General features: G+C 39.9%; 2 protein-coding genes across 2 annotated transcripts in view; one reads left to right on the forward strand and one right to left on the reverse strand.

Moving 5' to 3' along the window:
* The first annotated feature begins 961 nt into the window (after positions 1-961).
* On the forward strand, positions 962-10579 carry SAP18 (Sin3A associated protein 18). The gene is made up of 4 exons (XM_049867451.1): positions 962-1129; positions 1298-1407; positions 9263-9385; positions 10163-10579. Exons 1-4 carry the CDS (start codon positions 1001-1003, stop codon positions 10317-10319), a joined length of 519 nt encoding a protein of 172 aa, XP_049723408.1. The 5' UTR covers positions 962-1000; the 3' UTR covers positions 10320-10579.
* A 2357-nt stretch (positions 10580-12936) lies between these two features.
* SKA3 (spindle and kinetochore associated complex subunit 3) overlaps positions 12937-27331 on the reverse strand; it is a 46677-nt gene continuing 32282 nt past the window's right edge. Inside the window, exon 9 of the mRNA XM_049867442.1 lies at positions 12937-12973. The gene's annotated coding sequence lies outside the window, so the exon portion shown is untranslated. The remainder of the gene's footprint in view (positions 12974-27331) is intronic.

Consider the following 27331-nt stretch of genomic DNA (forward strand, 5'->3'; position numbering starts at 1 on the left):
GAGTGGATTTCAACGCATAACCACCCTGTCAGGACAGTTTCCAAAGCTGTAATCTTTATGGTAGCTGACTGCCCACACCTTTCTTTAGCAGAGTAGCTGGTGGGTTCAACCATACCTAGCGCTCACCATTGAGTCACCAGGGCTCCTTTTATGCTTAAAAATCAAACCAAACCCGTTGCGTCCAGTCGATTTTGACTTGTAGCGACCCTATAGGACTCAGTAGAACTGCCCCATAGAGTTTCCTAGGAAACTGCTGACCTTTTGGCTAGCAGCCATAGCACTTAACCACTACACCACTGGGGTTTCCTTAGTGCTTTTAATATCTTGTACCGTCTTCATAAGTCATGAAGAAATTCTACTGTTATCTCCTAAAAGTTCTAGTTTTGTCGTTTATACTTGGATCTCTAATCCACCCGAAATTGTTTTTGTGTGTGTGTCTGTGTGTCCGCACGCGGGTGGGTGGGTATGTATGGTAGGGGAAGAATTTATCTCCCCCCATCAGTAATTGTTTCACCAATATTCACTGAAAAAACCTTTCTTCACTGCTTTATATTGCCTCTTTTGGCATATCTCAAGGGTCCATTTACTTGAGTTTGTTTCACAACTCGTTACTCCTTCATTAGAAAGAACAAGATCGACTTTTCTCTGGTAAAGGAATGCTATTGATTATTCATTGCCACGAGTACACACTTACCGCCTGTAATATTCTAAAGCGTTTTGTGCTTATTAAGGTTCTCATTATCAAGCGTGAAAACGCCAATTTAAATTTATTTTGCTGCAAAAATGTAAAGAGGAACTAGGGCTAAAAACCCCACGCATCCCCGCAAACTACTCCGCCTTCTGTTCCCCCCGGGAGAACACGGCGCAGGCGCAGCAGCGTCCCGTCGCACGATCCCATACAGTGAAGTGCGCCTGCGCTAGGGACGCCGCGCCCCGCCCCTCCTCCTCCCGCTCTCTATAAAGCCCGCGCGAGGTTCTCCTCGCGAGAAGCTTGGGTCTCATGCTCGCGGCTGGGGTCGGAGGTCAGAGCGAGCGTCTCGCGGGCCGGAGGAGGAAGATGGCGGTGGAGTCTCGCGTCACCCAGGAGGAAATTAAGAAGGAGCCGGAGAAGCCGATAGATCGGGAAAAGGTGAAGGCCCGGGCGCTCCGGGGTGCGGGTGGAGGTGGGGTCGCGGGTGCCTGGAAAGGAGCGGGGTTTGCGGATCGGCGGCGGCGGCCTGGTGCGCCGGCCGGCCGGAGGGAACTCCGGGCTTTCAGCGCATTTTTTAATTTCTGTCCTTTTGCGCCGCTTTCCCAGACGTGCCCGCTGCTGCTGCGTGTTTTCACCACCAATAACGGCCGCCACCACCGAATGGACGAGTTCTCTCGCGGAAACGTGCCCTCCAGCGAACTGCAGATCTACACTTGGTGAGAGACCGCGCGCGGCCGGTGGGCATTAGGGGTTAAGGATCCCCGTCAGGCACCTACATCTTGAACTAATTTCTTCCGCTAGTGAAGAGCTTTTCTTGATTGCAATTTCTGCCTTCCATTCGGGGCTTTTGGGCGTAGCTCTTGGAAAGTTAAGAGGTTTTAGCTGTAAGGTAAAAGGGGATTTGCCCATCTTGTAATGCTTCTACTGTTAATGTTGGGTTGTTAGGAAATGACAGATCCGAGATTGCTGTTCCTATCATGTCTGCCTGTTTCAAGAATGATAGATAATTAAAACGTGGTGACCGTCCTTGAAGGACTCTATAGTTGGGTAAGTGTTACTAGAACAACATGGAAAGCCTGGTGGTGTAGTGGTTAAGAGTACTGACTGCCAACCAGAAGGTCAGCAGTTCAAATCCACCAGGCACTCCTTGGAAACTCTGGGAGGCAGTTCTGTTGTGTCCTGTAGGGTCGCTATGAGTCGGAAGCGACTCGAACAACATGGTAAGAGGGAGTGATGCTGTGTATTGATTGATATTTGTTAGCCTCAAAGAGCATTTCCATATAATATCAAGCTTTCGGTGCCCTAGCACCAAAAAATTAATCACAGACAAAAAATAGATGATTTCTGATCTGGAGCTTACTGTACAAATTTTTGATGTGTGTTTGGTGAAGACTGGCTCCTGAATCTTTTTCATTTGTGTACCTTCCCTACTCCCAGGTCTGAAGAGGGCCAACCTATACTACAAGGTTGTCATTAGTGCTGCATGTGACTCCTTGGTTTGACACTATAATGGCTCTTTAGTAGCAGTAAAAGATGTGTAAGTTTAAACTGCGAGCCCTGTATATACTAGAACTCAAGTCCTTTGAAGGTTGGGATCTTATTTATCTTTTTGGAGGTGCTTGTTAAATTCACATAGTAGTATGATTCTAGTTCAGCATCAATTACTTAAAGAGTAAAAGTTCCAGGAAGGTCGATTTAACTTATAAAGTAGAGTGTTCAGTAATGGATTGATGAAAACCTCTGTTCAGAAATTATAGCATATATTTCTTCCAAGAAATAAGAATTGCATCTCAGTGATGGAAACAGTTAATGTGCTTTGTTGCTAACCGAAAGGTTAGAAGTTCAAGTCCACCCAGAGGCACCTTGGAAGAAAGGCCTGGTGATCTACTTTCAAAAGAACAGCCATTGAAAACCCTATGGAACATGATTCTACTGTGACACATGTATGGTCGCCATGAGTCTGAATCAACTCTACTGCAGTTGGTAACTGGTATTACTTGCCAGGTGTGCTGTACTTATACCCTTATACACTGGGGGCTGTAAAGTAAAGAAGGCACTGTCTACAGTGAGTTTAGTCTAGTGGAGAAAGCAGATGAATAAATGAAATACCATGTAAGACTTGAGGGTTAAGATGGACAGGGGAGGTTGTACCACAGACCCTGTACTAATCTAAAAACAAAGATTACCAAAAATTCATATTCTAAATTCAGAAACTTTAGACAAGGAAACAACAATCTTATGTCATACTTTAAAATGGTGATCAAAGAAGACAAAGATTCTGAAAGAATGGATGGTTGTTGTGTGGGTGGCACAACCTTCTCTGCCTCCACTCCCACAAGCAGTAATGAGGAAATACTAGTTAATAAATCTAGAGAATTCTCATTAACATTGTCCAGTTTGGAAAAGTAGACTGAGGTGCTAAAGTAGGCAGCCCTAAGAATAGTTAAGGAAAAAGTGAGAGGAAGTCCAGAGGAGCTCAGCAGAGGTAGGTTGTATTTACCAAAGTCCAAGACACTGTGTAGAGTTGGGGAACAAGCCAAACTTCACAGAAGAGTAGATATAATGTGTTTGAGTGGTGATTGAACAGGTATTGGAAGAGACCTACCTAGGTAACTTTATCAGTCACTTTCAACCACAGAAAGAGAACCAGTTGGAGATAGATAAAGAGATTTATTGCAAGGAATTGGCAATATGATTGTGGGGTCTGGCTAGGCAAGGATCAACTCTGTAGGGTAGGCCTTTAGAAGGGACAGGCTGGAATTCTTGATTCTGAGCTGAAGCTGCTATCCACAGATGAGATTTCTTCAGGGAAGTACAGCTCTCTTGTGGCTTTTCAAGTGATTGAATCAGATTATGAAGGGTAATCTAATGTCCCTTATTTAAAGTTATCTGATGAGGGACTTTAGTCACATCTGCAAAATAACTAACAGCAACACCTAGATCATTGTTTTTTAATAACTGGGTACTGGTAGCCTAGTCAAGTTGATGCATAAAACTAACCATCTTGGCACCCATATGGGTCTCCTTAAACCGTAGTCTTATAAAGACAATAATAAAGTATTACAAAGACAATAATAAAGTCATACTTCTGCCTAATAGGATACAAGTACCTTGGGTACAACTGAAAGCACTCTAATCCTTTCCCAAGAAGAGGATGCAAAGTCTTTGAATGATGTTCACACTTCTGCTTTGACATCTTATAACTTGAATTCTTTGATAAAAAGTTAACTATTACTGTACTATCATTTTATGTTAGATGACGAAGGGATAAGAGAGGGAAGAAAACAATATTTGGTTGGTATACAAACATAACAAAATAAGGAAGAAATGGTCTTTGTAATGTGGTTGTGGCTGGTATTTATAACTACTCCCTTCCACTACCCATTCAATGTTCCCTTTGCCCTGAATAAGCAGTTAGTTCAGCTGGTTGGGTTCTTTGCCTGGTGGAGTGACACAAACCTTCCGTCCTGAAGAGTCTGAACCATTAATAGTCCTGCCTGAATTGGGCTATTGTAGTTTCCCATTGCCTTTAATTACAAGCCACAGTTGTACTAAGAGATGTCCTAAGGGATCTTTTGTATTCCAGACATACTCTTAACTCAGTTGTATACTAGAGCAATTCTGATAATCAGAGCCAGTCACCCAAGCAGAATAGTAACTCCCTTCTTTCCCCATTAATTCAGAGGCATGAGGAACCCAAAGTGGTTGGGTGGCAGACTCAGCTTCCAGCTCAGTGAAATCATTGTGTCTCTTTGGTGAAAGCATTCCTGCTTTTGGAACTAAGATCTCTATTTAGACCAGCAGAGCCTAAGATTTTGGGGATGGAGAGCAAAACTTTGGCTAGTGGATCACCAAGGGCAAGAGTGAGTAGTGCTATTCTCTACCTCTTGATCCCTGGACCCCTGAGTACTGGCTATCGAGAAACAGCACCATATATTGGATGCTGATTTAGAGCATGTACAGCAACCTGGAGGACATTGCCCTATCTCCACAAGGTATTCCCACTTAGCTGGCACTATAACTGCGTCTTCAAAAGGCCATCCCCCCATTCTATCAAGCCAGCTGCTTCAGGATGATGGGGAACATGGTAAGAACAGTGAATTTTCTGAGCATGAGCCCATTACTTCACTTTATTTGTGAGAAGGGAATTCCTTGAAGCAATGCTGTGTGGAATATACTACGATAGTAGAGAAAGCACTCAGTAAGTCTGTAGATGGTGGTTTTGGCAGAAGCATTGTGTTCAGGGAAGGCAAATTCATATCCAAAGTAAATGTTTATCCCAGTAGGAGCAAAGTGCTGCCCCTGCTATGATGGAAATGGTCCAGTGAAATCAGCCTGCCACCAGGCAGCTGACTGATCATCTTGGGGAATGGTGTCGTATCGGTGGCCCAGCACTGGTTTTTGCTGCTAACAGATTGGGCACTTAGCAGCGTCAAGAGACGGGTCGGCCTTGGTGAGTATGGAAGCCCATACCCCATGCAAAACCTCCGTGACCATTTCGTTCATGAGCCCGCTGGATAATGACAGTAGTGTCTGGGGAAAGAGGCTGACTGGTAGCCACAGGCTGCATCATCCTATCCACTTGATTTTTTAAAATCCTCCTCTGCTTAGGTTACCTTTTGGTGAGCATTTACATGACACAAATATTTTCATATTCTTTGCCATTCAGAAAGATCTGTACCTCTTGTACAGACTTGCTTGTTAGCAATTTTCTAATCATGTTCCTCCAAAATCCTGACCAGCCAGCCAAACCATTGGCCTCAGCCCATGAATCAGTATAGTTTTGTACTTCTGGCCATTTCTCCTTAAATAAGGAAGGTGAATTATCAGGTGTACTGCTTGAAGTTCTGTCTACTGGAAAGATTTTCCTTCATCACTGTTCTTCAGAGATACTCTAGTAAGGGACTGCAGTGCTGCAGCTGTCCACTTTCAAGACTTGCCTGCATATTGCATGGAACTGTCCATAAACCAGACTCAAATTTTCTCTATCTCAGTCAGTTGAACGTGGGGAACTCTCCCTGAGATCATACATGCAGGCCGGGAGAGAGAAGGTGATGTATAGGAGTGGAGGCCCTGGGCATTTGGGCCACTTCTTCATGTAACTTGTACCTTCAGGGCCTGCTTGAGCCTGATTTTGTATATGTCACTTCATTTGATGACGGAGTGCTGCTGTGCACACTCAACTTCATAGCTCAGTGGGTCACACAGCACCCAGTTCATGATAGGCAGCTCAGGTCGCCCATACGATCTCTCCTTCATTTAGTCTCTGCTAAGGCCTGATAGCAACCCAAAAGCTATTTCTCAAAAAGAGTAAATGTCTTCAGAGTATGGCGGACTTTGCTTCAAAATCCTAAAGGTCTGTGCTGTGATTTCACCTATAAAAAAAAAAATAGGGGCTGCTAAAGGCACCAAACAGCAGCATCTTTCTTTCTCTGCCACTGACATTTAAAGCACCATTGGATCTGCTGGGTCATATAGCCCAAGTGGCAGTGCAGCTTGCCCGGCAGCCTGGACCCGTTGCAAAGCCTTTTCTTTTTGGGGGCCCTACTCAAAAATTTTTTTTTTTAACTCAAAATTAGCTTTTCTAGGTCACTTCGTAAATGGGCTGGAATAACACACCTAAATGTGGAATATGTTGCTTTAAAAATCGAAACAGAGGCCCACTAGCCATTGTGGCTCTTTTTGGGTTGTAGGAGGGACCAGGTGCAACAGTTACCTTTCACCTTAGAAGGAATACCCTGCCCTTTTTTTTTTTTTTTCAAGTAAAAAAAAAATTTTGGTGAGAATATATACAGTAATGTACGCCAGTTCAGCCGTTTCTATATGTGCAATTCAGTGACATTGATTACATTCTTTGAGTTATGCAACCATTCTTAACCTCCTTTTCTGAGCTTTTCCTCCCCTGTTAACATAAACTCACTGTCCCCTAAGGTTCCAATCTAATCTTTTGAGTTGCTGCTGTTACTTTGATCCCATATAGACCTTAAAAGAGGATAATGCTCAGGCAGACATTTTTTACTAGTTAAGTTAAACTATTGTTTGGTTTTAAGAAAACTTCAGGGAATATTTTTGGTTTAAAGATTCTCTCAGGGCAGTAGTTTCAGGGGTTCATCTAGCCCCTTTGGCTCCAGAAACTCAGGAGTCCATGAGAACTTGAATTCTGTTCTGCATTTCCCGCCCCCCGCCTGGTCAGGATTCGTCTATAGGATCTTTGATCAAAATGTTCAGTAATGGTAGCTGGGCACCATCCAGTTCTTCTGGTCTCATGTAAAGGAGGCAGTTGTTTCATATAATCTATGTGCTCCTATTTCCTGACTGTCTAGAAGGAATATCTTAACATGCCCCATACATTGGATCCCAAGCAATTTCACTGGGGGTATTAAGACCCCTGGATTTTTGTCAGATTTTATTTTTCACCCTTTCACAAATGCAGATGTCTTAACTAATATATCTGGTTGCTGTTTCTTGTTCATCAGGCCCAGTCAGTATGCTGGTTCAATGTAATAAACCAGCAAATGCTTCAGCCACAGTGGAGCTCTTGCTTCCTCCACCCCCGATTCTCAGGCTTTATACTAGTGATTAGAAAACAACCTCTTAACACTGAAACTGGTCTGGAAAGATGGGCCACAGAAGGTGGGAAGCTTGGGGAAGACTCACCCTGTCAGAAAAACACCAGAATACCAAGCCAGAAACAGTCACCTCCAAGACAGAGAAGGAAAAAAACTAGTCTGGCTTCAGACTTCATGCCACCATTGGAGAAGAAGGGAGGCAAAGCTAAAATAACCAGAGTAATATGAACTCTGATGAAGTAAAAATAAACTATAAAACTAGAAGATGAGAGGAAGGGTAACAATGTGAATCTTTATCTGAAGTTTTAAAATTCCTTCAGTTTTTTCTTCTGTTCAATTCAAGTAAAATTACATTTAGTAACTTTAAATTAAAATATAATAGTTAAAGCATGAGTGGTGTTTTATAGTCAATATAATACGCTTGATAGTTCAAGAAATTTTTTTGTAGTATTATGTGGAAGCACAAAAAGATGCTTACAGTGCTGTTAACGTGTTGAACTGGTTATTGCATTCTTGCATGTGGGGTTTTTTTTGTCTTTAATAAGACATCATTTTTATAAAAAACAGTAACTTAAGAAAACAGATGAGTTGAAGGCAATTTATAGGGGGTTAAATGATAGACTGAAATGAAGCAGAGTAAAGAAATGGATTGAATATGTATTTAGATGGACTGTGTGTAACAGAATGGAGATTGGAAGATCTGAATAACTCCTTGGTTTGTGACCTGGCAACTAAGTGCATGATGATATTTTGATAGGAACATAAAAGGAAAGGCATGGTCTGGGGGAAGACTGTTGAGTTTAGACAGATTTGGTAGCAGTAGAGAATGGAAGATGATGTGGTCATCTTGGCTTTTTTTACTGTTGGGTATAGTTGACACCTTGGATTTATGTGAGGATGATGTGGGAATTTGTAAATGAGGTACTAAGTCAAGCTTTTGGAGTTTGAGTCCCTGTGTGGTGTAAATTAGGAGTTACGTTCTTCACCAGTGTCTGGCATTCTTGTGTCATTTCATAGCACAAGGCAACCCTGCAGGCAATACCATTTCAAGTTCGAAACCATCAATTATCCCAGATTAATGGAAGAAAATGATATAAAAACGTATTCTATGTTGTTCTTATTTCTAAGATACTTAGTTCTAGAAGATTTTTACAGATTGTGATATATCAGCTCAAAGGACTATATTAAGTTCAAATAAGTATTTTTAGAGTAATAAACTATCAATAAGTTAAAAGGAGCCTGTGCTTTCAGTCTTGAGAAGTCTTCATATATTTCATTGACTGTAGGGCTCCGTCTGTTGTAAAATTAATCATAAGCTTCCATCTAGAAAAGAAAACGCTGTACGTCTTTCTGAAAATACTTTCTTAGAACATAAATTTTAGATGTATTCCAATTTAAAGAATGTTAAAATGTGAGAAAGAACATGTCTTAGAAATAAGGAAATATAATTATTTTAAGTACCTGGTGGCGTAACGGTTAAGCATATGGTAGCTAACCGAAAGATTGGTGGTTTAAACCCACCTTTTTAGTAGCTCTGTGGGAGAAAGACCTAGCAATCTTCTTCCGTAAAGATCACAGCTTAGAAAACCGTATGGGGCAATAAGATGTTACATAGCAGTAGGAGATGTACATATATTCTCTGAAGTCCTTTTTGGCACTAAGAATTTGACTTTAATTCATCAGAATTTCAAACAATGAGGCTGGTAATGAGGGCGTAAATAGTAATTTACCAAAAAAACCAAACCCAATGCCATCGAGTCGATTCCGACTCATAGCAACCCTGTAGGACAGAGTAGAACTGCCCCATGGAGTTTCCAAGGAGCGCCTGGTGGATTTCAGCTGCCGACTCTCTGGTTAGCAGCCATAGCACTTAACCACTACATGACCAGGGTTTCCAAATAGTAATTTAGACACATGTAAATAACTCATTGTATGTCAGTATCTGTGTTATAGTATTGCTGATTAATCAGATGTAAATATCTTTTTTTTTTTTTTAATTCAGGATGGATGCAACCTTGAAAGAACTGACTAGTTTAGTAAAAGAAGTTTACCCAGAAGCTAGAAAGAAGGGCACACATTTCAATTTTGCAATCGTTTTTACAGATCTTAAAAGACCTGGCTATCGGTAGGTAACTTTTAATTTAATTTCTATCCATCTCTTTTTGTTTTGGGTATGTTTTAACTGGTAGGGGCAACCCCTTTAATGAATCTGTTCAGTAGGGAGAATATAGCTTAATCTTAATATCTGGTTTAGTTTAATATGTTGTTGTTAGGTGTGACTGAATCAGTTCTGACTCACAGCGACCCTGTGTACAACAGAATGAAACATTGCCTGGTCCTGTGCCGTTTTCACAATCGTTGGTATGTTTGTGCTCATTTTTGCAGCCGCTGTGTCAGTCTATTTTGTTGAGGGTCTTCCTCTTTTACTTTACCAAATATGATATCCTTCTCCAGGGACTGGTCCATCCTGATGACATGTCCAAAGTGAGACAAAGTCTCGCCATCCTCGCTTCTGAGGAGCATTTTGGCTGTATATATTCCAAGACAGATTTGTTTGTTCTTCTGGCAGTCCATGGCATATTCGGTATTCTTTACCAATACCATAATTCAAATGTATTGATTCTTCTTTGGTCTTCCTTATTCATTGTCCAGCTTTCCCACGCATATGAGGTGATTGAAAATACCATGGCTTGGGTTAGGCGCACCTTAGTCCTCAAGGTGACATCTTTGCTTTTTAACACTTACGAGAGGTTTCTCGCAGGAGATTTGCTTAATATATACTTAGGTTTTTGAACTGTGTTGTACAGATGATGGAGCAGATCCCTTCCTTTATTCATTTTGTAAGTAGGTGTTACATCTTATTGAATTCTGAGCTGTTAACAGTTGGTCTCCTTTCATCCAGAGTAAAGGAGATCGGCAGCACCATGTCTGGCAGAAAGGGGACTGACGATTCCATGACCCTGCAGTCGCAGAAGTTCCAAATAGGAGATTATTTGGATATAGCGATCACTCCTCCAAATCGGGCACCACCTCCTTCTGGGCGCATGAGACCATATTAAATTTTATTTACTGCTTCTTGAATGTATTTTCCAGACAGTTATGTACAATAAACTTGCTCTTTACCTTCCCTGATTATTGCCATTAAGCCTTTAAACTCTATAAACAAATTGTAATGCATCTATTTAGGTTAGATTTGGCTGTTACGGTATGAATATTAATAGAAAGTCCATATTGTTTCAAGCTCTTCTGTAAAATATGAAGAAAAGTGCTCTTAGCTTTTTCCGTAAAACTGCATTGTTAAATATATGTGTGCAATCAACCTGAGTCTGAAAGTTAATGGAAGAATGGGAATAGGATTTAATCTAATAAATAATTGGGGTTTATGCTAAGTGATGGGAAGGTGTGTTTAAGCCCAAATAGGGAAGAAAAAGAAGACTATGGGATTGTGTTAATTAAGTACTAGTATGAGCTGAGGCAAGCTGGAAGAACAGTGGGTCCCACAGTGAGGGCCTTTATGGTTTTAAATGAGGAGAACAGGGCATCTTGAAGGCAGGACTCAGTATAGAGGAAACAAGGGTTAGAACTTAGGGGTCGGGGTGAAAAGATTTATGTTAAAGATGTGAAAATAGAGGGAGAACTAAAAGAATAATCTTAGTTAGACCAAGTGAAGAAGAGCCAGGGATGAAGTCAGGCTGAGAGAGTAGGGGATATTCACATGTTCTGTTATGTGCCGAGGACTGGTATGTATTTCAAATTTGAGATTACATTAACTATATGAGAGCCCCACTGAGTGAGGCTAAAGATTTAAATTCTGATTGTACCATTGGTTCTGCAACCTTGGACGAGTTACTTGACTTGGTTTTTATAAATTTGTAAAATGGATATAATAGCCTATACTGTTGTGAAGGTTAAATATTTGTGAAGGGCTGACATACAAGAAACAAATATTAGCTACTAGCCATAAATGGGAATTTAGCTAAAACTGGAACTGAACTTCTATGGACTATTACATCTTGTTTTGAAGTATGGTAGTATGTAGTAGGTAGACTCTAATAGTAATTCCTCAATGTAGCCTAACTACCTTTAGTCTCTTAAAATAGAAAACTGAAAATTTATATTCCAAGAAGAAAATATATAATAATTTTCAATGTAAAATTGCATTAGTTTTATGCATACAAACGTAGCCATTTAAAATCTGACGATCTGTAGAATTGGTATTACTGCTGGAAAATAAACCAGCAAATGGCAGAGACAAGCTTGGAATCTAGATTTAGTGCCTTTTCTACCCTGTAGGTTTATTCCAAACCTTTAGATTATATATCCATTCAGATTAGTCTTTCATTCTATATGCTGTAAAATTAATTTGAACCTAATTTTTTAAAGAGGAGCTATGATTACCATCCTATTTGTAGGAAAAAAGTGGTGATTTACAATGCAGATCAATATAAAATGGTAGGAACTAAATAAAATACCTTTGTAAGCTAATTTTTCCAATGGTGTGAACTCTTAAAATGAGGATTTCCTATAATTGCAGATTATTTTCCCACTAGTGTAAAGTAGTTTGGCTGATTTACCAAATTCTACCCTTCAGTTTCAACATGGAATTTTTCTTTTAATGGTTTTAATTTCCCTCCAAAAGTACTATTAAAGAATACCTACTGATTTTATTATTGTGTGTAATGGTAAGAATCAAAAAACTTGTATTTAATACTGATTTTTGATTTGGTAAGTATGGCTTTGTAAGTAATGAATTGCATCCTTAAATATAAAATAGAAACGGTTATCAGGATGGCACTGTGCTTAAGTTCCTTAGTATTTGCCCTGACTTCCTCGCTTACTCATAAGGTGTTTGGGAGTTGAATTTTTCTCTTAGGAAAATGTGAGTTATAGCATATGGCATTTCTTACATCTTTTCAGTTTTCTCACAGTGTGCATTAAGTTGGCATTTTCAATTACTAACCAAGATCTCCAATAGTTCATTTTAAATTTAAGATTATATGCAAGTTTATAATTAAACTTTTGGGTTTTATGTACAAAAAGTTACTGCAGCTGTTACACACCCATCATAATCATTGGCACAGGTGATGTTTCAGATTATCAGTTTTGTGCATGTGTTTATTACGTTATTAAACTGGCTAGGTTTAAAATTCTCTCAAATACTGTCAATCTTAAATAAGAGCTAAACTTGGCTTACATTGTATTCCAAACACAAATTCCAAACTTGATTTTTGTGAAATTGGGAAGGCAATACCATAAAACCAATAGGAGCATATTATAATTATTTGAGCATGTAACCTTCAGATTACATACAATTATTGTTCTGTATAGTTGCCATTTTACCATTGAGACTGAGGCCTAAATAGCAGTTAAAGGTGGGGCCAAGATGGCAGAATAGTCATGTGCTTCCTGTGGTCCCTCTTAAAACAAAGACCCGAGAAAACAAGTGAATTGATTATATATGATTATCTAGGAGCCTGGTCTACTAAAGACAAAGTTGAGGAGTTGGACTCAGTGGCAGGGGGAGGGAGAGACAGTTCAGAAGCAGTGAAGAGGTGCCAGACCTGACTTATCTGGCACCCTGCAGGCTAGATCTTTCGGTGCACACAGGCTGAGGCAGGCATTGGTGCTCAGGACGTGTTTTGTCACGCTGGGAGAAACTGAGCAGCAGAGAGTCTACGCAAGCTTCCGGAGCGAGGGGGAAGCGGCCTTGGATCTGCGAAAGTTAAGCACAAGCGTTTAACTTACAGTACGGGATCAAAATAACCCTTTCCCCCGTGGGATTTCCACAAGGGAGAAGTGTCTCCCTCTCATGTGACCTCTCCCCGTACTGCTCTGGTGCCAATCCAGCGGTGTTCAGCAGTTACTGTGCCCCCAGGCCAGAAGTGGCACCCAACCCGGTTTCCCAGCTTTGGAGAGGGAATAAATGAAAAAACGAAAGCAGGCTGCCAGCTCCCGTGAGCTGGGAGTTCAGGGCCAACTGTGCCCAAACCAGTCTCAGCTTTAAAAAGTCACCACACTCCCTAAGCTGGGGACTTGGCAGGCACTGTCCCTTTGCCTAGACATAGGCTTAAGGGGTCCATGATTTCAAATGCCTTTCACCCTTGCCTAGACCTGTGTGGGCACATTTAACAGTGTAGGTCTTCATTGGCATAGTACAATAGGGTACATAACTGAAGCCTCTTTTCAATTGCACCAGCAAAGAGAGAGTGGCAGATCTGTGACATCTGACACCATCCTGCCCATTAAACAGGGTTCTTACCCAACCACATCAGGGGCTTGAGGAATGGTGGCTTCACCCAATCCACCTTGACACCCACAACAGGGGTCTAAATGGTGTCTCCCAGTCCTTGTAGCCAACAGCACTGGGTTCCCAAAGTCTGGCTGCAAAACCCACCCACCTGTGCATTCTAGGGGACAGTGACACACCTTCCACCTAGGCACTTGGGCAGCTGTCAGCACCCTACCCTATTCAGCACATAACCTGTGACTGCAGCCAGACACCTGTGCCTGCTCCAATCACCCCTAGACCTATAGGTGAGAGCTTGCACCACACATGGTGACCGGTGACCTGGAAACCTGAGCTGAATCTACACAGAAGTAAACGGACTCCAGGGATCATACACCTAAGCAGCAGCTCTAACCACCTGGTACAGGACATGAGACCTTCAAAGACACCAATAATGTAGCTCACACGCACAGCCTATTTGGACGAATCAAAACAAAACATGAAGGTAGGACCCAGTAAGCAAACATACAATAAATATGGTAACTTGTTAATGGTTCAGACAACAGTCAATAACAAATCACATAAAGAGGCTGACCACGGTGGCGCCAGCAGGGACTAGAACAAGCAGGAAACCTTCCGGAGGAAGAAACTTCTCGGAATTGACAGAGGTAGAATCCAAGAGATTAATATACAGAGATCTGGAAGGAGATCAGGCAAAACTCAGACAAATCCAAGGAACTCATAGACAAAGCAATAGAGGAATTTAGGAAAGCTATATAAGAGCAGAATGACAAATTTAACGGGCTACTAGAATCTACAGAGAGACAGCAAATAAAAACCCAAAAGATTAACAGTAAAATTTCAGAATTAGACAACTCAATAGAAAGTCATAGGAGCAGAATTGAAGCAATGGATGTCAAAATTATGAGACTGAAAGTAAAGCACTTGACACATTTGAGGAAAAAAAATCACATAAAAAAAAAATGAAATCCTAAGAATTATGTGGGACTCTTACCAAGAGGAAACCCTGGTGGCATAGTGGTTAAGTGCTATGGCTACTAACCAAGAGGTCTGCAGTTTGAATCCACCAGGCGCTCCTTGGAAACTGTTGGGCAGTTCTACTCTGTACTGTAGGGTCGCTATGAGTTGGAATCGACTCAACGGCACAGGGTCTTTTTTTTTTTTTCTTATCAAGAGGAAGAACTTAGGAGTGAGTGGAGTACCAAAATGGGAGGATAACACCAAATACAGAGAAAATTGTTGAAGATCTGCTGGCAGAAAACTTCCCTGATACTGTAAAAAATGAGAAGATACCTATCCAAGAAGCTCATTGAGCCCAACACAGGGCAGATCCCAAAGGAAAGTCACCAAGACATAATCAAACTTGCAAGAGTGGCTAGGGATGAACGAAAAGTCACCTATAAAGGAGAATCAATAAGACCAAGCTCTGACTACTCAGCAGAAGCCATGCAGGTAAGAAGGAAATGGGATGACATAAAGCCTTGAAGGAAAAAAAACTACCAGCCGAGAATTATATCTCCAGCAAAACTGTCTATCAAATATGAAGGTGAAATTAGGGCATTTCCAGATAAACAGAAGCTAAGGGAATTTGTAAAATCTAAACCAAAATTACAAGAAATACTAAAGGAAGTCCTCCAGCTAAAGAATCAATGATATTAGATAACAACTCAAGACTATAACACAGGACAGAACAACCAGATATCAACCCAGATAGGGAAGTCACAAAAATAAGTCAAAGTATAAAAGCACAGAAAATAGGGAAACATGTCAATATGTAAAAGATAACAACATTAAAACAAAAAAGAGGGACTTTTTTTTTTTAAAGTTATATAAATAAAAAAAAAATTTTTTATTTAAACAGTGTAGTCATAGAACTTTCATATGGAGAGAAAGTTAAGGTGATATCAGGAAATAAAAGATTGGTTAAAACGTAGAAAAACTGGTAAATTTTAAGGTGACCAATAGGAAACTAACAAATCTACACATCAAAATAAAAAAGAAGAAAAACATACTCAGCAAATACAAAACCAACACCAATGAAAATACAGAAAAACGACTCAACACACAAAATTAAGTGCAACAAAGAAACTGTCAACACCACAAAAAAAGACATCAAAATGACAGCACTAAACTCATAAAAAAAAAAACCTATCAATAATTACGCTGAATGTAAATGGACTAAATGCACCAATGAAGAGACAGAAAGTGGCAGAATGGATTAAAAAAAAAAAATACACGATCTGTCTATATGCTGCCTACAAGAGACACAACTTAGACTCAAAGACACAAACTAAAAAAGAATGGAAAAAAACATATCAAGCAAACAACCAAAAAACAGCAGGAGTGACAATGTTAATCTCTGACAAAATAGACTTTAAAGCAAAATCCACCACACAGGATAAGGAAGGACACTGTATAATGATTAAAGGGTCAATACACCAGGAGGACATAACCATAATATTTACTCACCTATAGGGCTCCAAAATACATGAAACAAACTCTCACAGCATTGAAAAGAGAAATAGCTCCACAATAGTGGTAAGACTTCAACATAACCACTTTCAGTAAAGGGCAAAACATCTAGAAAGAAACTCAATAAAGACATGGAAGATCTAAATGCCACAATCAACCAACTTGATCTCATATACAGAACACTCCACTGAACAGTAGACGTATACTTTTTTTTCCACCCACATGGAACATTCTTTAGACCACATATTAGGTCACAAAGCAAGCCTTAACAGAATCCAAAACATCAAAATATTATAAGGCATCTTTTCTGACTATAAATCCATAAAAGTTGAAGTCAATAACAGAAAAAAGCAAGGAAAAAAAAATCAAATACTTGGAAACTGAAACAACACCTTGCTCAAAAACTACTGGGTAATAGAAGAAATTAAGAACAGAATAAAGAAATTCACAGAATCAAATGAGAATGAAAACATCCTACCAGAACCTTTGGGACACAGCAAAAGCAGTGCTCATAGGTAAATTTACAGCAACAAATGCACATATCCAGAAAAAAAAGGCCAAAATCAAAACATTAACCCTACAATTCAAACAAATAGCAGCAAAAGCCCTCGGGCACCAGAAGAAATAAAAATCAGAGCAGAAATAAATGAAATAGAGAATAGAAAAACAGTTGAAAGAGTCAACAAGACCAGAAGCTGGTTCTTTGAAAAGATCAACAAAATCAATAAATTATTGGCCAAACTGACAAAAACAGAAGAGGAAGCAAAATAACCTGAATAACAAATTAAATGGGCAATATCCCAACAGACACAACTGAAATTAAAAGAATCATAACAGAATACTATGAAAAATTGTACTCCAATAAATTTGAAAACCTAGATGAAACAGACAAATTTCTAGAAACCTACCTAAATTAACATAAACCAAAGTAGAAAAACTAAATAAACCCGTAACAAGGGATTGAAGAGGTAATAAAAAAAACTTGCAACAACAACAAAAAGCCCTGGCCCTGACAGCTTCACTAGAGAGTACCACCAAATTTTCAGAGAGGAGTTAACACCACTACTACAAGAGTATTTAGGAGCATAGACAAGGATGGAATACTGAACTCATACTATGAAACCAGCATAACCCTGATACCACAACCAGGGAAAGACACCACAAAAAAAGAAAATTACAGATCAATATCCCTCAAGAACTTAGGCACAACATCTCAACCAGAAGACTTCTGGCCAACATGGCGCCATAGAAGAACCATGCCGTCCCTCCACAGCAAAGACCCAAAAAACTAAGTAAAACGGACACAAATGTCATTCCTGGAATGCAAAGTGTCAAATGAAGAGGAAAAAATCCAGTCAAACACCAAATGGAATAAGAAGCTGACAGAGCACGGAGAGATACATGCGGAGGTCCCCTATCAGCTAACACACCATGGATTCGCCATCTAGGACCCCTGTTGGAGATCGGCAGACAGAGAGCACAGGAAAGCAGCTTCACGGAGTTCCCAGCAGGAGACAGAGCACCCGGTAACCAGGAATACATGCTTTTCCACCCCCCATCCTCTTCCCACTGCTCTACCTCCATGCTTCCCGACTGGCTGTGGTAGCTCAGCAAGCCAGGAAGTGCAGCGTCTGTGCCGCATGGATCCACCCTGCCCACATCAGAGATTGGCAGGCAGGGAGTACGGGAAAGCAGCTTCACAAAGTTCCCAGCAGGAGACAGAGCACCCCATAACCAGTGATCTATGCTTTTCTATCCCCCACCCAGAAGCCCTGGTGATGTAGTGGTGAAGAGCTACAGCTGCTAACAAAAGGTTGTCAGGCGCTCCTTGGAAACCTTATAGGGAAGTTCTGCTCTGTCCTGTAGGGTCGCTATGAGTCAATCAACTCAAAGGCCATGGGTTTTAACTGCCACCATTCTTCCCCTTCCCTTCCGCCTCCTCTGCTTCCCACTGCCTGCAGGCCTCTTGGCTGGGAGGCAGCTGCTTTGGCCCTGAGCTGCTTGGATTTGCCCCCCACACACGGGCCAGCTCCCTGAGCTGATGTTGCTTTTCACTGTTTCTTTTGGTTTCTTCTGTACCTCCCACTACCTCCCCCTCCTTTCTCTTGAACACCTGGCTCCATGTGCCATCACTGCTTATTGAAATGCTGTGAAGCCCCGCTCAACTGGGGAACCACTTCCCTGGCCCGCAACACCTCGCTGGTGGAATCCTTGAGGCTTTTTCTTTTCTTTTGCTTTGTTCTGTTTGTTTTCTTTTTAATTTCATGCCTTGGGAGCCTGTTCTAGCCAGGCTGCACTGTAGGGCTTAGGAGACACTTCCCAGTTAGCGCAGCCTCTGGGGGCATTTCTTCCTTCCTTTTTCCTTTCTTTCTTCATTTCTAGGTTCTCATCTCTCTATACTTACCTCCTTTTCCTGTCTCCTGAATACCTGGTGCTGTGTGACATCTGTACCCCTCTAGCCAGGCTATACTGTGCAGCCTGGGAGCCGCTTCCCTGGTCTTTGCAGCCACACCAGTGGGGCCCCTGGGGGCTTTTTTTTCCTCCTAAATCTTTATCTAGGTTTTCTTTTCCCTTTTGTTTTTTCCATTTCCTGGATTCTCATCTCTCCACTTCAATGGCAAGCTCCTTTAGTACTCTTTTGTTCCTTAATTTGTTTTGGGCTCCTGTTTCCCCTCTTTCCCGTACCCAGATAGCTCCAAACATCACAACCTCCCCCCTCTTTCCTGCCTACTTGCACCATGCACTGAACATCACACCCCTGAGTAGCGCAGGCACAGCTTACCGGAACCTGCCCAGCACTGATTCCTGGCCCACCCTGTTGGCCCTAGTCCATTCCAAAAACCCATACCAGCCCCTCCCGCTGGACCAGCCCTTATGCACCATAGCTGAGTGACTGGCCCTGCCCACTGGACAAGGAGATGAAAAGTATTGTGACTACAGATGAGCAAACAACAAAGAACACACAGCCTGCCTGCTCAGACATAACCAAATAAACCCCAAAAAAGCAGGATGAAAAAACAAATCTACAATCAAGAAACAAAATAACTACTGAATGTCCCAAAGACAGCAGACAATATCAAAACATATTTTAAAAAAGGACATGATGGTTCCAATAGGCATCCAAAATAAAACACCAGATGACTTTTCAGCAGAAGGAAAAGCACTAGAACTACCTGACAGGGAATTCAAAGCTCTAATATTCAGAGCTATGCAAGAGTTGAAGCAAAAAGCAGATAAAAATGAGGAAAAAATGACAAATTTATGGAAAAGCCAGAAAAATTCATGGAAATACAAAAAAATAGAAAAATTCAGGAAAATAACACAGGAACAAAATGCCAAAATAAATTCACAACTAGAAATTACACAAAAACAACAATTAGAAATCCAAAAGATAAACAACAAGATTTCAGAAATGGACAGTGTCATAGAAGGGCTGGGGAGCAGGCTGGAAATGATGGAAGACGAGATCAGCAAAATTGAAGACAAATACTTGGATACAACTCTGCTGGAGGAAAAATCAGAGAAAAGAATGAAGAAAAATGAAGAAACCCTGAGAACTATATGGGATACAATCAAAAGCAAAAAATTTGCGAGTGATCAGAGTTCCAGAAGGGGGAGAAAACAGAAGACACAGAGAAGATCATTAAAGAATTGCTGACAGAAAACATCCTTAATATGAATGATGAAAAGCTGACCATCAAGAAGCTCAACGAACCCCATAAGGATAGCACCCAAAAGACAATCACCAAGGCATATCATAATCACACTTGCTAAAAGCAAAGACAAAGAAGAATCCAGAGAGCAGTTTAAGAAAAACAAAAAGTCACATCAGAGAATGAACAATAACACTAAGCTCTGGTTATTCGGCAGAAACCATGCAGGCATGAAGGGAATGGGATGACATATATAAAACTTTGAAAGAAAAACAACTGCCAACCAAGAATAATATATGCTGCAATACTTTTGTTCAAATATGATGGTGAAATTAGGACATTTCCAGATAAACAGAAATAAAGAGAATATGTAGAAACCAAACCAAATTTACAAGAATTATTAAAGGGAGTCCTTTGGTCTGATAACAAACAACATCAGACCACAGCCTGAATCCAGGACACAAGATCATACCAGCCAGATACCAACCTAGGAAATGAACTCTCAAGGACTATCCAAAAGAATTGCAACAGGGAACCAGAGAGGTTAACCTGTAAATGACAACAACGTCAGAACAATAAAAGAGGGAATAAATGGTGTAGGTATAGAAGTTTCTAATGAAGAGGAACACAAGGTGATACCATGTAATAATAGACTGGTTCAAACCTAGGAAGATTAGGGTAAATTTCAACATAACCACAAATAATGTTAACAAACCTACTCATCAAAATAAAGGAAACAAAGTCTTAATAAAACAAAATCTACAAAAACAAAAGAAATCCACAAACAGAAGGTACTCAGCACAGGAGTGTAAGCGGAACAAAGAAAATGTCAGCACCACAAAAAAAAAGCTCTACAAAATAACAGCAATAAACTCACACATATACCGATAATTACACTGAATGTAAGTGGCCTATATGCACCCATAAAGAGACAGAGAGTGACAGAATGCATTAAAAAAAACAGGATCTATCAGTATGCTGTCTACAAGAGACACCCCTTAGAAACAAAGACATAAATTTATTAAAAATTAAAGGATGGAAAAAAATATATCAAGCAAATAACTACCAAAAAAGAGCAGAAGTGGCAATACTAATCTCAGGTAAAATGGACTTTCAAACAAAATCCACCATAAAAGACAAAGAAGGGCACTATATAATGATTAAAGTGACAATCCATCATGAAGACATACCCATAATAAACATCTACACACCCAGTGACAGGGATCCAGAATACATAAAACAAACTCTAACAGCACTGAAGAGAAATTGACAGTTCCACAATAGAAGTAGGAGATTTCAACACACGACTGTCAATAAAGGACAGAACATCTAGAAAGAAATTCAACAAAGATACAGAGCAGCCATCTTGACTTCATAGAAACATATAGAACACTCCAGACAACAGCTGCAAAGTACACATTCTTTTCCAATGCACATGGAACGTTTTCCAGAAGAGACCACATCTTAGGGAACAAAGCAACCCTGAACAAAATACAAAACATTGAAATAATACAAGGTATCTTCTCTGACCACAATGCCATCAAAGTAGAAATTAACAACAGGTAGAGTAAGGAAAAAAAAAAAAATTAAATGGAAACTCAATAACACCCTGCTTAAAAACCACTGGGTAATAGAAGAAATCAGAGATGGGATTAAAAAATCCCTAGAATGAAAAGAGAATGGAAACACATCATACCAAAACCTTTGGGACAGAGCAAAGGTAGTCCTCAGAGGGAAATTTATAGCAATAGATGCACACATCAAAAAAGAAGAGGGGCAAAATCAAAACATTATCTACACAACTTAAACAAACAGAAAGAGACAACAAAAGAAGCCCACAGCCACCAGAAGAAAAGAAATAATAAAGATCAGAGCAGAAATAGAGAATAGAGAAATAGAATCAACAAAATCAACAAGCCACTGTTCAAACTGACAAAAGAAAAACAGAAGAGGACTCCAATAACCCAAATAAGAAATGATACAGGGGACAATACAACAGACCCAAATGAAATAAAAAGGATCATAACAGAGTATTATGAAAAAGTATATTCCAACAAATTTGAAAACCTAGAGGAAAAGGACAAATTTCTGCCAAATTAACACAAAATAATGTTGAAAATCTGAACAGACCCATAGCAAGAGAAGAAATTGAAAACGTCATTAAAAAAAAAAAAAAAAAAAAACTCCCAACAGAAAAAAAGCCCTGGCCCAGATGGCTTCACTGGAGAATTCTACCAAACATTCACAGAAGAGCTTGCTCCAGTACTACTCAAACTATTTCATAACATAGGAAAGGAAGCAATACTTCTGAATTCATTCTATGAAGACAGCATAACCCTGATACCAAAACCAGGCAAAGACACCACAAAAAAAGAAAATTAGAGACCAATATCTCTCATGAATATAGATGCAAAAATTCTCAACAAAATTATAGCCAATATAATTCAGCATCATATAAAAAAAATACACCATGACCAAGTAGGATTCATACCAGGTATGCAAGGATGGTTCAACATTAGAAAATCAATGTAATCCACCACATAAATAAAAAGTAAGTAAAGAGTCACATGATCATCTCAATAGATGCATAAAAGGCATTCAACAAAGTCCAACATCCATTCCTGATAAAACCTCAATAAAATAGGTATAGAAGGGAAATTCTCAACATAATAAAGGGCATCTATGCAAAACCTGAACATTTTACTCTTTCTAATTGCTGCATTCTCTCACAGTCTGCAAACTACCCCCCCCCCCCCCGTGGGCCTGCATGACAGGTCCTCGGGTTACTAGAACTCACACCGGTCCAGCTCAGAACTCCAAAGCTTGTTCAAATCTCCTTCCTAGAGGGTGGGGAGGGGAGCAAGCCCTTTTCCTCATTCCGGATGCCTTGGAATGGAGGGCCAGGGATGGGCCGCTGTGATGCCCTAAAAGGCCTGGGGCTTGGTCTGGCTCCACCTGATGCAGTGGTGATTTTTGCTGCTTTTGGGGGGCCGAGCCACCTCTGATGCCCGTGCACCAATCTCCCGTCTGCCTGCTGGCATAGTGCTACGGCTAATAACCAAGAGGTCAGCAGTTCGAACCCGCCAGGCGCTCCTTGGAAACTCTATGGGGCAGTTCTACTCTGTCCTATAGGGTCGCTATGAGTCGGCATCGACTTGATGGCAGTGGGCTTGTTTTTTTTTTGTTTTAAACACAAAACCAACGGTCAACATTATTCTTAATGGAGAGAGACTGAAAACATTCCTCTTGAGAACAGGAACAAGACAAGGATGCCCTTTATCACCACTCCTATTTAACACTGTGCTGGAAGTCCTAGCTAGAGCACTAAGGCAAGAAAAAGAAATAAAGGGCATCCAAATTGGTAATGAAGAAGTTAAATTGTCTCTATTTGTGAATGACATGATACTGTACATAGAAAACCCAAAAGACTCCATGGGAGGACTACTGGAACTAATAGATTCAGCAGAGTAGCAGGATATAAGATAAACATACAAAAATCAGTTGGCTTCCTATACACAAAGTGAACAATGAAAAGGAAATCAAAACAACAATACCATTTGTAATAGTCCCCAAAAAAGAAAACTACTTGGGAATAAACCTAACCAGGGATGTAAAAGACTTATACAAAGAAAACTAGAAAACACTACTGCAAGAAACCAAAAGAGATCTACATAAATGGCAAAACATACCATGCTCATGGATAGGTAAACTCAACATTATGAAAATGACAATTTCATCCAAAGCGATTTACAAATACAATGCAATACTGATCCAAATACCAATAACGCAAGTATTACCCAACGGTAAAGAACAGTGATGAATGGATAAAGAGATGGAAAAACTTATCATTAACTTTATACGGAAAGGGAGGAAGCCCCAGATACATAAAGCACTATTGAAGAAGACTGAAGTAGGAGGACTCGCACTACCTGACCCTAGAACCTACTATACAACTGCAGTAGTCAAAACAGGCTGGTACTGATACAATGACAGATACATTGACCAATGGAACAGAATTGAGAACCCAGATGTAAATCCATCCATCTATGGTCACCTGATCTTTGACAAGGGCCCAAAGTCCATCAAATGAGGAAAAGACAGTCTTTTTTAACAAATGCTGCTAGCAAAACTGGATATCCATCTGCAAAAAAATGAAACAGGACCTATACCACACAACATATACAAAAACCAATTCAAAATAGATCAAAGACCTAAATATAAAGCCAAAGACTATGAAGTTCATAGAAGAAAAAATAGGATGCCCTAATACACGGCATTAACAGGATACAAACAACAACCAACAACACACAAGCTCCAGAAGATAAGCTAGATAACTGAGATCTTCTAAAAATTAAGCACTATGCTCATCAAAAGACTTAACCAAAAGAGTAAAAAGAGAACCTACAGACTGGGAAAAAATTTTTGGCTATTACAAATCAGATGAAGGTCTAATTTCCAAAGTCTACAGGAAAATCCAACACCTCTACAACAAAAAGACAAATCTAATTAAAAATGGATAAAAGAAATGAACAGACACTTCACCAAAGAAGACATTCAAGCGGGGCCAACAGACATATGAGAAAATGCTCGTGATCACTAGTCATTAGAGAAATGCAAATCAAAACCACAATGGGATACCATCTCACTCCAGCATTACTGGCACAAAAAAAACAAAAAACAAAAAACCAGGAAATAACAAATATTGGAGAGGCTGTGGAGAGATCGGAACTCTTATGCACTGCTGGTGGGAATGCAAAATGATACAACCATTTTGGAAAATGAAATGGCGCTTCCTTAGAAAGCTAGAAATAGAAATACCATCTGATCTGGCAATCCCACTCCTAGGAATATTTCCTAGAGAAATATACACAAATGGTTGTGGGGTTGTTATCCAGTGTCATAAAGTGATATCTGTACTTTTTAACGAGAAACTAGTTTGTTCTGTAAACCTTCATCTAAAGTACAATTAAAAAATTCTCAACAAAATGCTAGCCAACAGAATTCAACAACATATCAAAAAAAAAATATTCATCGTGACCAAGTGAGATTCATACCATGTATGCAAGGATGGTTCAACATTAGAAAAACAATTGATGTAATCCCTCACATAAATAAAACAAAAGACAAGAACCACATGATCTTATCAATTGACGTAGGAATGGTAATTGACAAAGTCCAAAACTCATTCATGATGAAAACTCTCAACAAAATAGGAATAGAAGGGAAATTCCTCAACATAATAAAGGACATTTATACAAAGCCAAAAGCCAACATCATCCTAAGTGGACAGAGTCTCAAAGCATTCCCTTGAGAATGGGAACCAGACAAGGATGCCCTTTATCACCACTCTTATTCAACATTGTGCTGGAGGTCCTATCCAGTGCAGTAAGGCAAGAAAAAGAAATAAGGGCATCCAAATTTGTAAGGAAGAAGTAAAAGTATCCCTTTTCGCAGATGATATGATCTTATACACACAAAACCTCAAAGAATCCACAAGAAAACTACTGGAACTAATAGAAGATTTCAATAAAGTATCAGGATAGAAAATAAACATACAAAAATCAGTTGGATTCCTCTACACCAACAAAGGGAATGTCGAAGAGGAAATCACCAAATCAATAACATTTACAATAGCCACCAAGAAGATAAAATACTTAGGAATAAATCTAACCAGACACGTAAAAGACCTATACAAAGAAAACTACAAGACACTACTGCAAGAAACCAAAAGAGACCTAAATAAGTGGAAAAACATACCGTGCTCATAGACAGGAAGACTCAACATTTGAAAATGTAAATTCTACCCAAAGAGATCTACAGATACAATGCAATCCTGATTGAAATTCCAACGACATTTTTTAAGAAGACAGAGAAACAAATCACCAAATTCATAAGGAAAGGGAAGAGGTCCCAGATAAGTAAAGCACTACAAAAGAGGAACAAAGTGGGAGGCCTCACACTACTTGATTTTAGAAACTTTTATACCATCACGGTAGTCAAAAACAGTCTGGTACTGGTACCACAACAGATACATAGACCAATGGAACAGAATTGAGAATCCAGATATAAATTCATCCACCTATGAACTGCTGATATTCAACAAAGGCCCAAAGTCTGTTAAATGGTGAAAAGACAGTCCTTTAACAAATGGTGCTGGCATAACTGGTATCCATCTGTAAAAAAATGAAACAAGACCCATATCTCACACCATGTCCAAAAACTAACTCACAATGGATCAAAGACCTAAATGTAAAATCTAAAAGGATGAAGATCGCTGAAGAAAAAACAGGGACAATGTGAGGAGCCCTAATACATGGCATAAACAGAATACGAGCCATAACTAACAACGCACAAACACCAGAAGAGAAATTAGATAACTAGGAGCTCCTAAAAATCAAACACTTATGCTCATCAAAAACTTCATCAAAAGAGTAAAAAGAGAACTTACAGACTGGGAGAAAACGTTTGGTGCAACATAAGGTTCTAATCTCTAAAATCTACAAGATACTGCAACACCTCAAAAACAGAAACACCAATAACCCAATTAAAATATGGGCAAAGAATATGAACAGACACTTCACCAAGAAGACTTACGGGCAGCTGACAGATACCTCGTGATCATTAGCCATTAAAAAAATTTTTTTTTTTCTTTTAGCCATTAGAGAAATGCAAATCAAAACTACAACGAGATACCATCTCACCCCAGCAAGGCTGGCACTAATCCAAAAAACACAAAATAATAAATGTTGGAGAGGTTGTGGAGAGACTGAACAGTTATGTACTGCTGGTGGAAATGTAAAATGGTACAACCACCTTGGAAACTGATTTGGCGCTTCCTTAAAAAGCTTGAAATAGAAGTACCATATGATCCCAAAATCCCACTACTTAGAATACATTCTAGAGAAATAAGAGCTGTCACACGAATAGATATATGCACACCCATGTTCACTGCATCACGGTTCACAAAAAAAGATGGAAACAACGTAGGTGCCCATCTACAGACAACTGGATAAACAAATTATGGTACATACACACAATGGAATACTATGCAACGATAAAGAACAATTATGAATCCTCGAAACATCACACAACATGGATGAATCTGGAGGGCATTATGCTGAGTTAAATCAGTCAGTTGGAAAAGGACAAATATTATGTGAGACCATTATTACAAGAACTCAAGAGAAAGTTTAAACAGAAGAAAACATTCTTTGATGGTTATGAGGGTGGGAAGGGAGGGAGAGTGGAATTCACTAACTAGATAGTAAACAAGGATCATTTTAGGTGAAGGGAAGGACAACACACAATATAGGGGAAGTCAGCACAACTGGACTAAACCAAAAGCTAAGAAGTTACCTGAATACAACCAAACACTTTGAAGGACAGAGTAGCTGGGGCTGGGGTCTGGGAACCATGGTTTTGAGGAACATCTAGGTCAATTGGCATCCCACTTTGGTGAGGGGCTTCTAGGGTTTTAAAAGCTTGCAAATGGCCTTTTAAGATGTATCAATTGTTCCCAACCCACGTGGAGCAAAGAATGAAGAACACCAAAGACAAGGAAAATACTAGCCCAAGAGACAAAAGGGCCACATGAACCAGAGACTATCAGCCTGAGACCAGAAGAACTAGATGGTGCCTGGCTACTACCAATGAAAGCCCTGACAGGGAACACAACAGAGAGTCCCTGATGGAGCAGGAG

This window comes from Elephas maximus, chromosome 23 (assembly GCF_024166365.1).
Source record: "Elephas maximus indicus isolate mEleMax1 chromosome 23, mEleMax1 primary haplotype, whole genome shotgun sequence".
NCBI classification, from domain to species: domain Eukaryota; kingdom Metazoa; phylum Chordata; class Mammalia; order Proboscidea; family Elephantidae; genus Elephas; species Elephas maximus.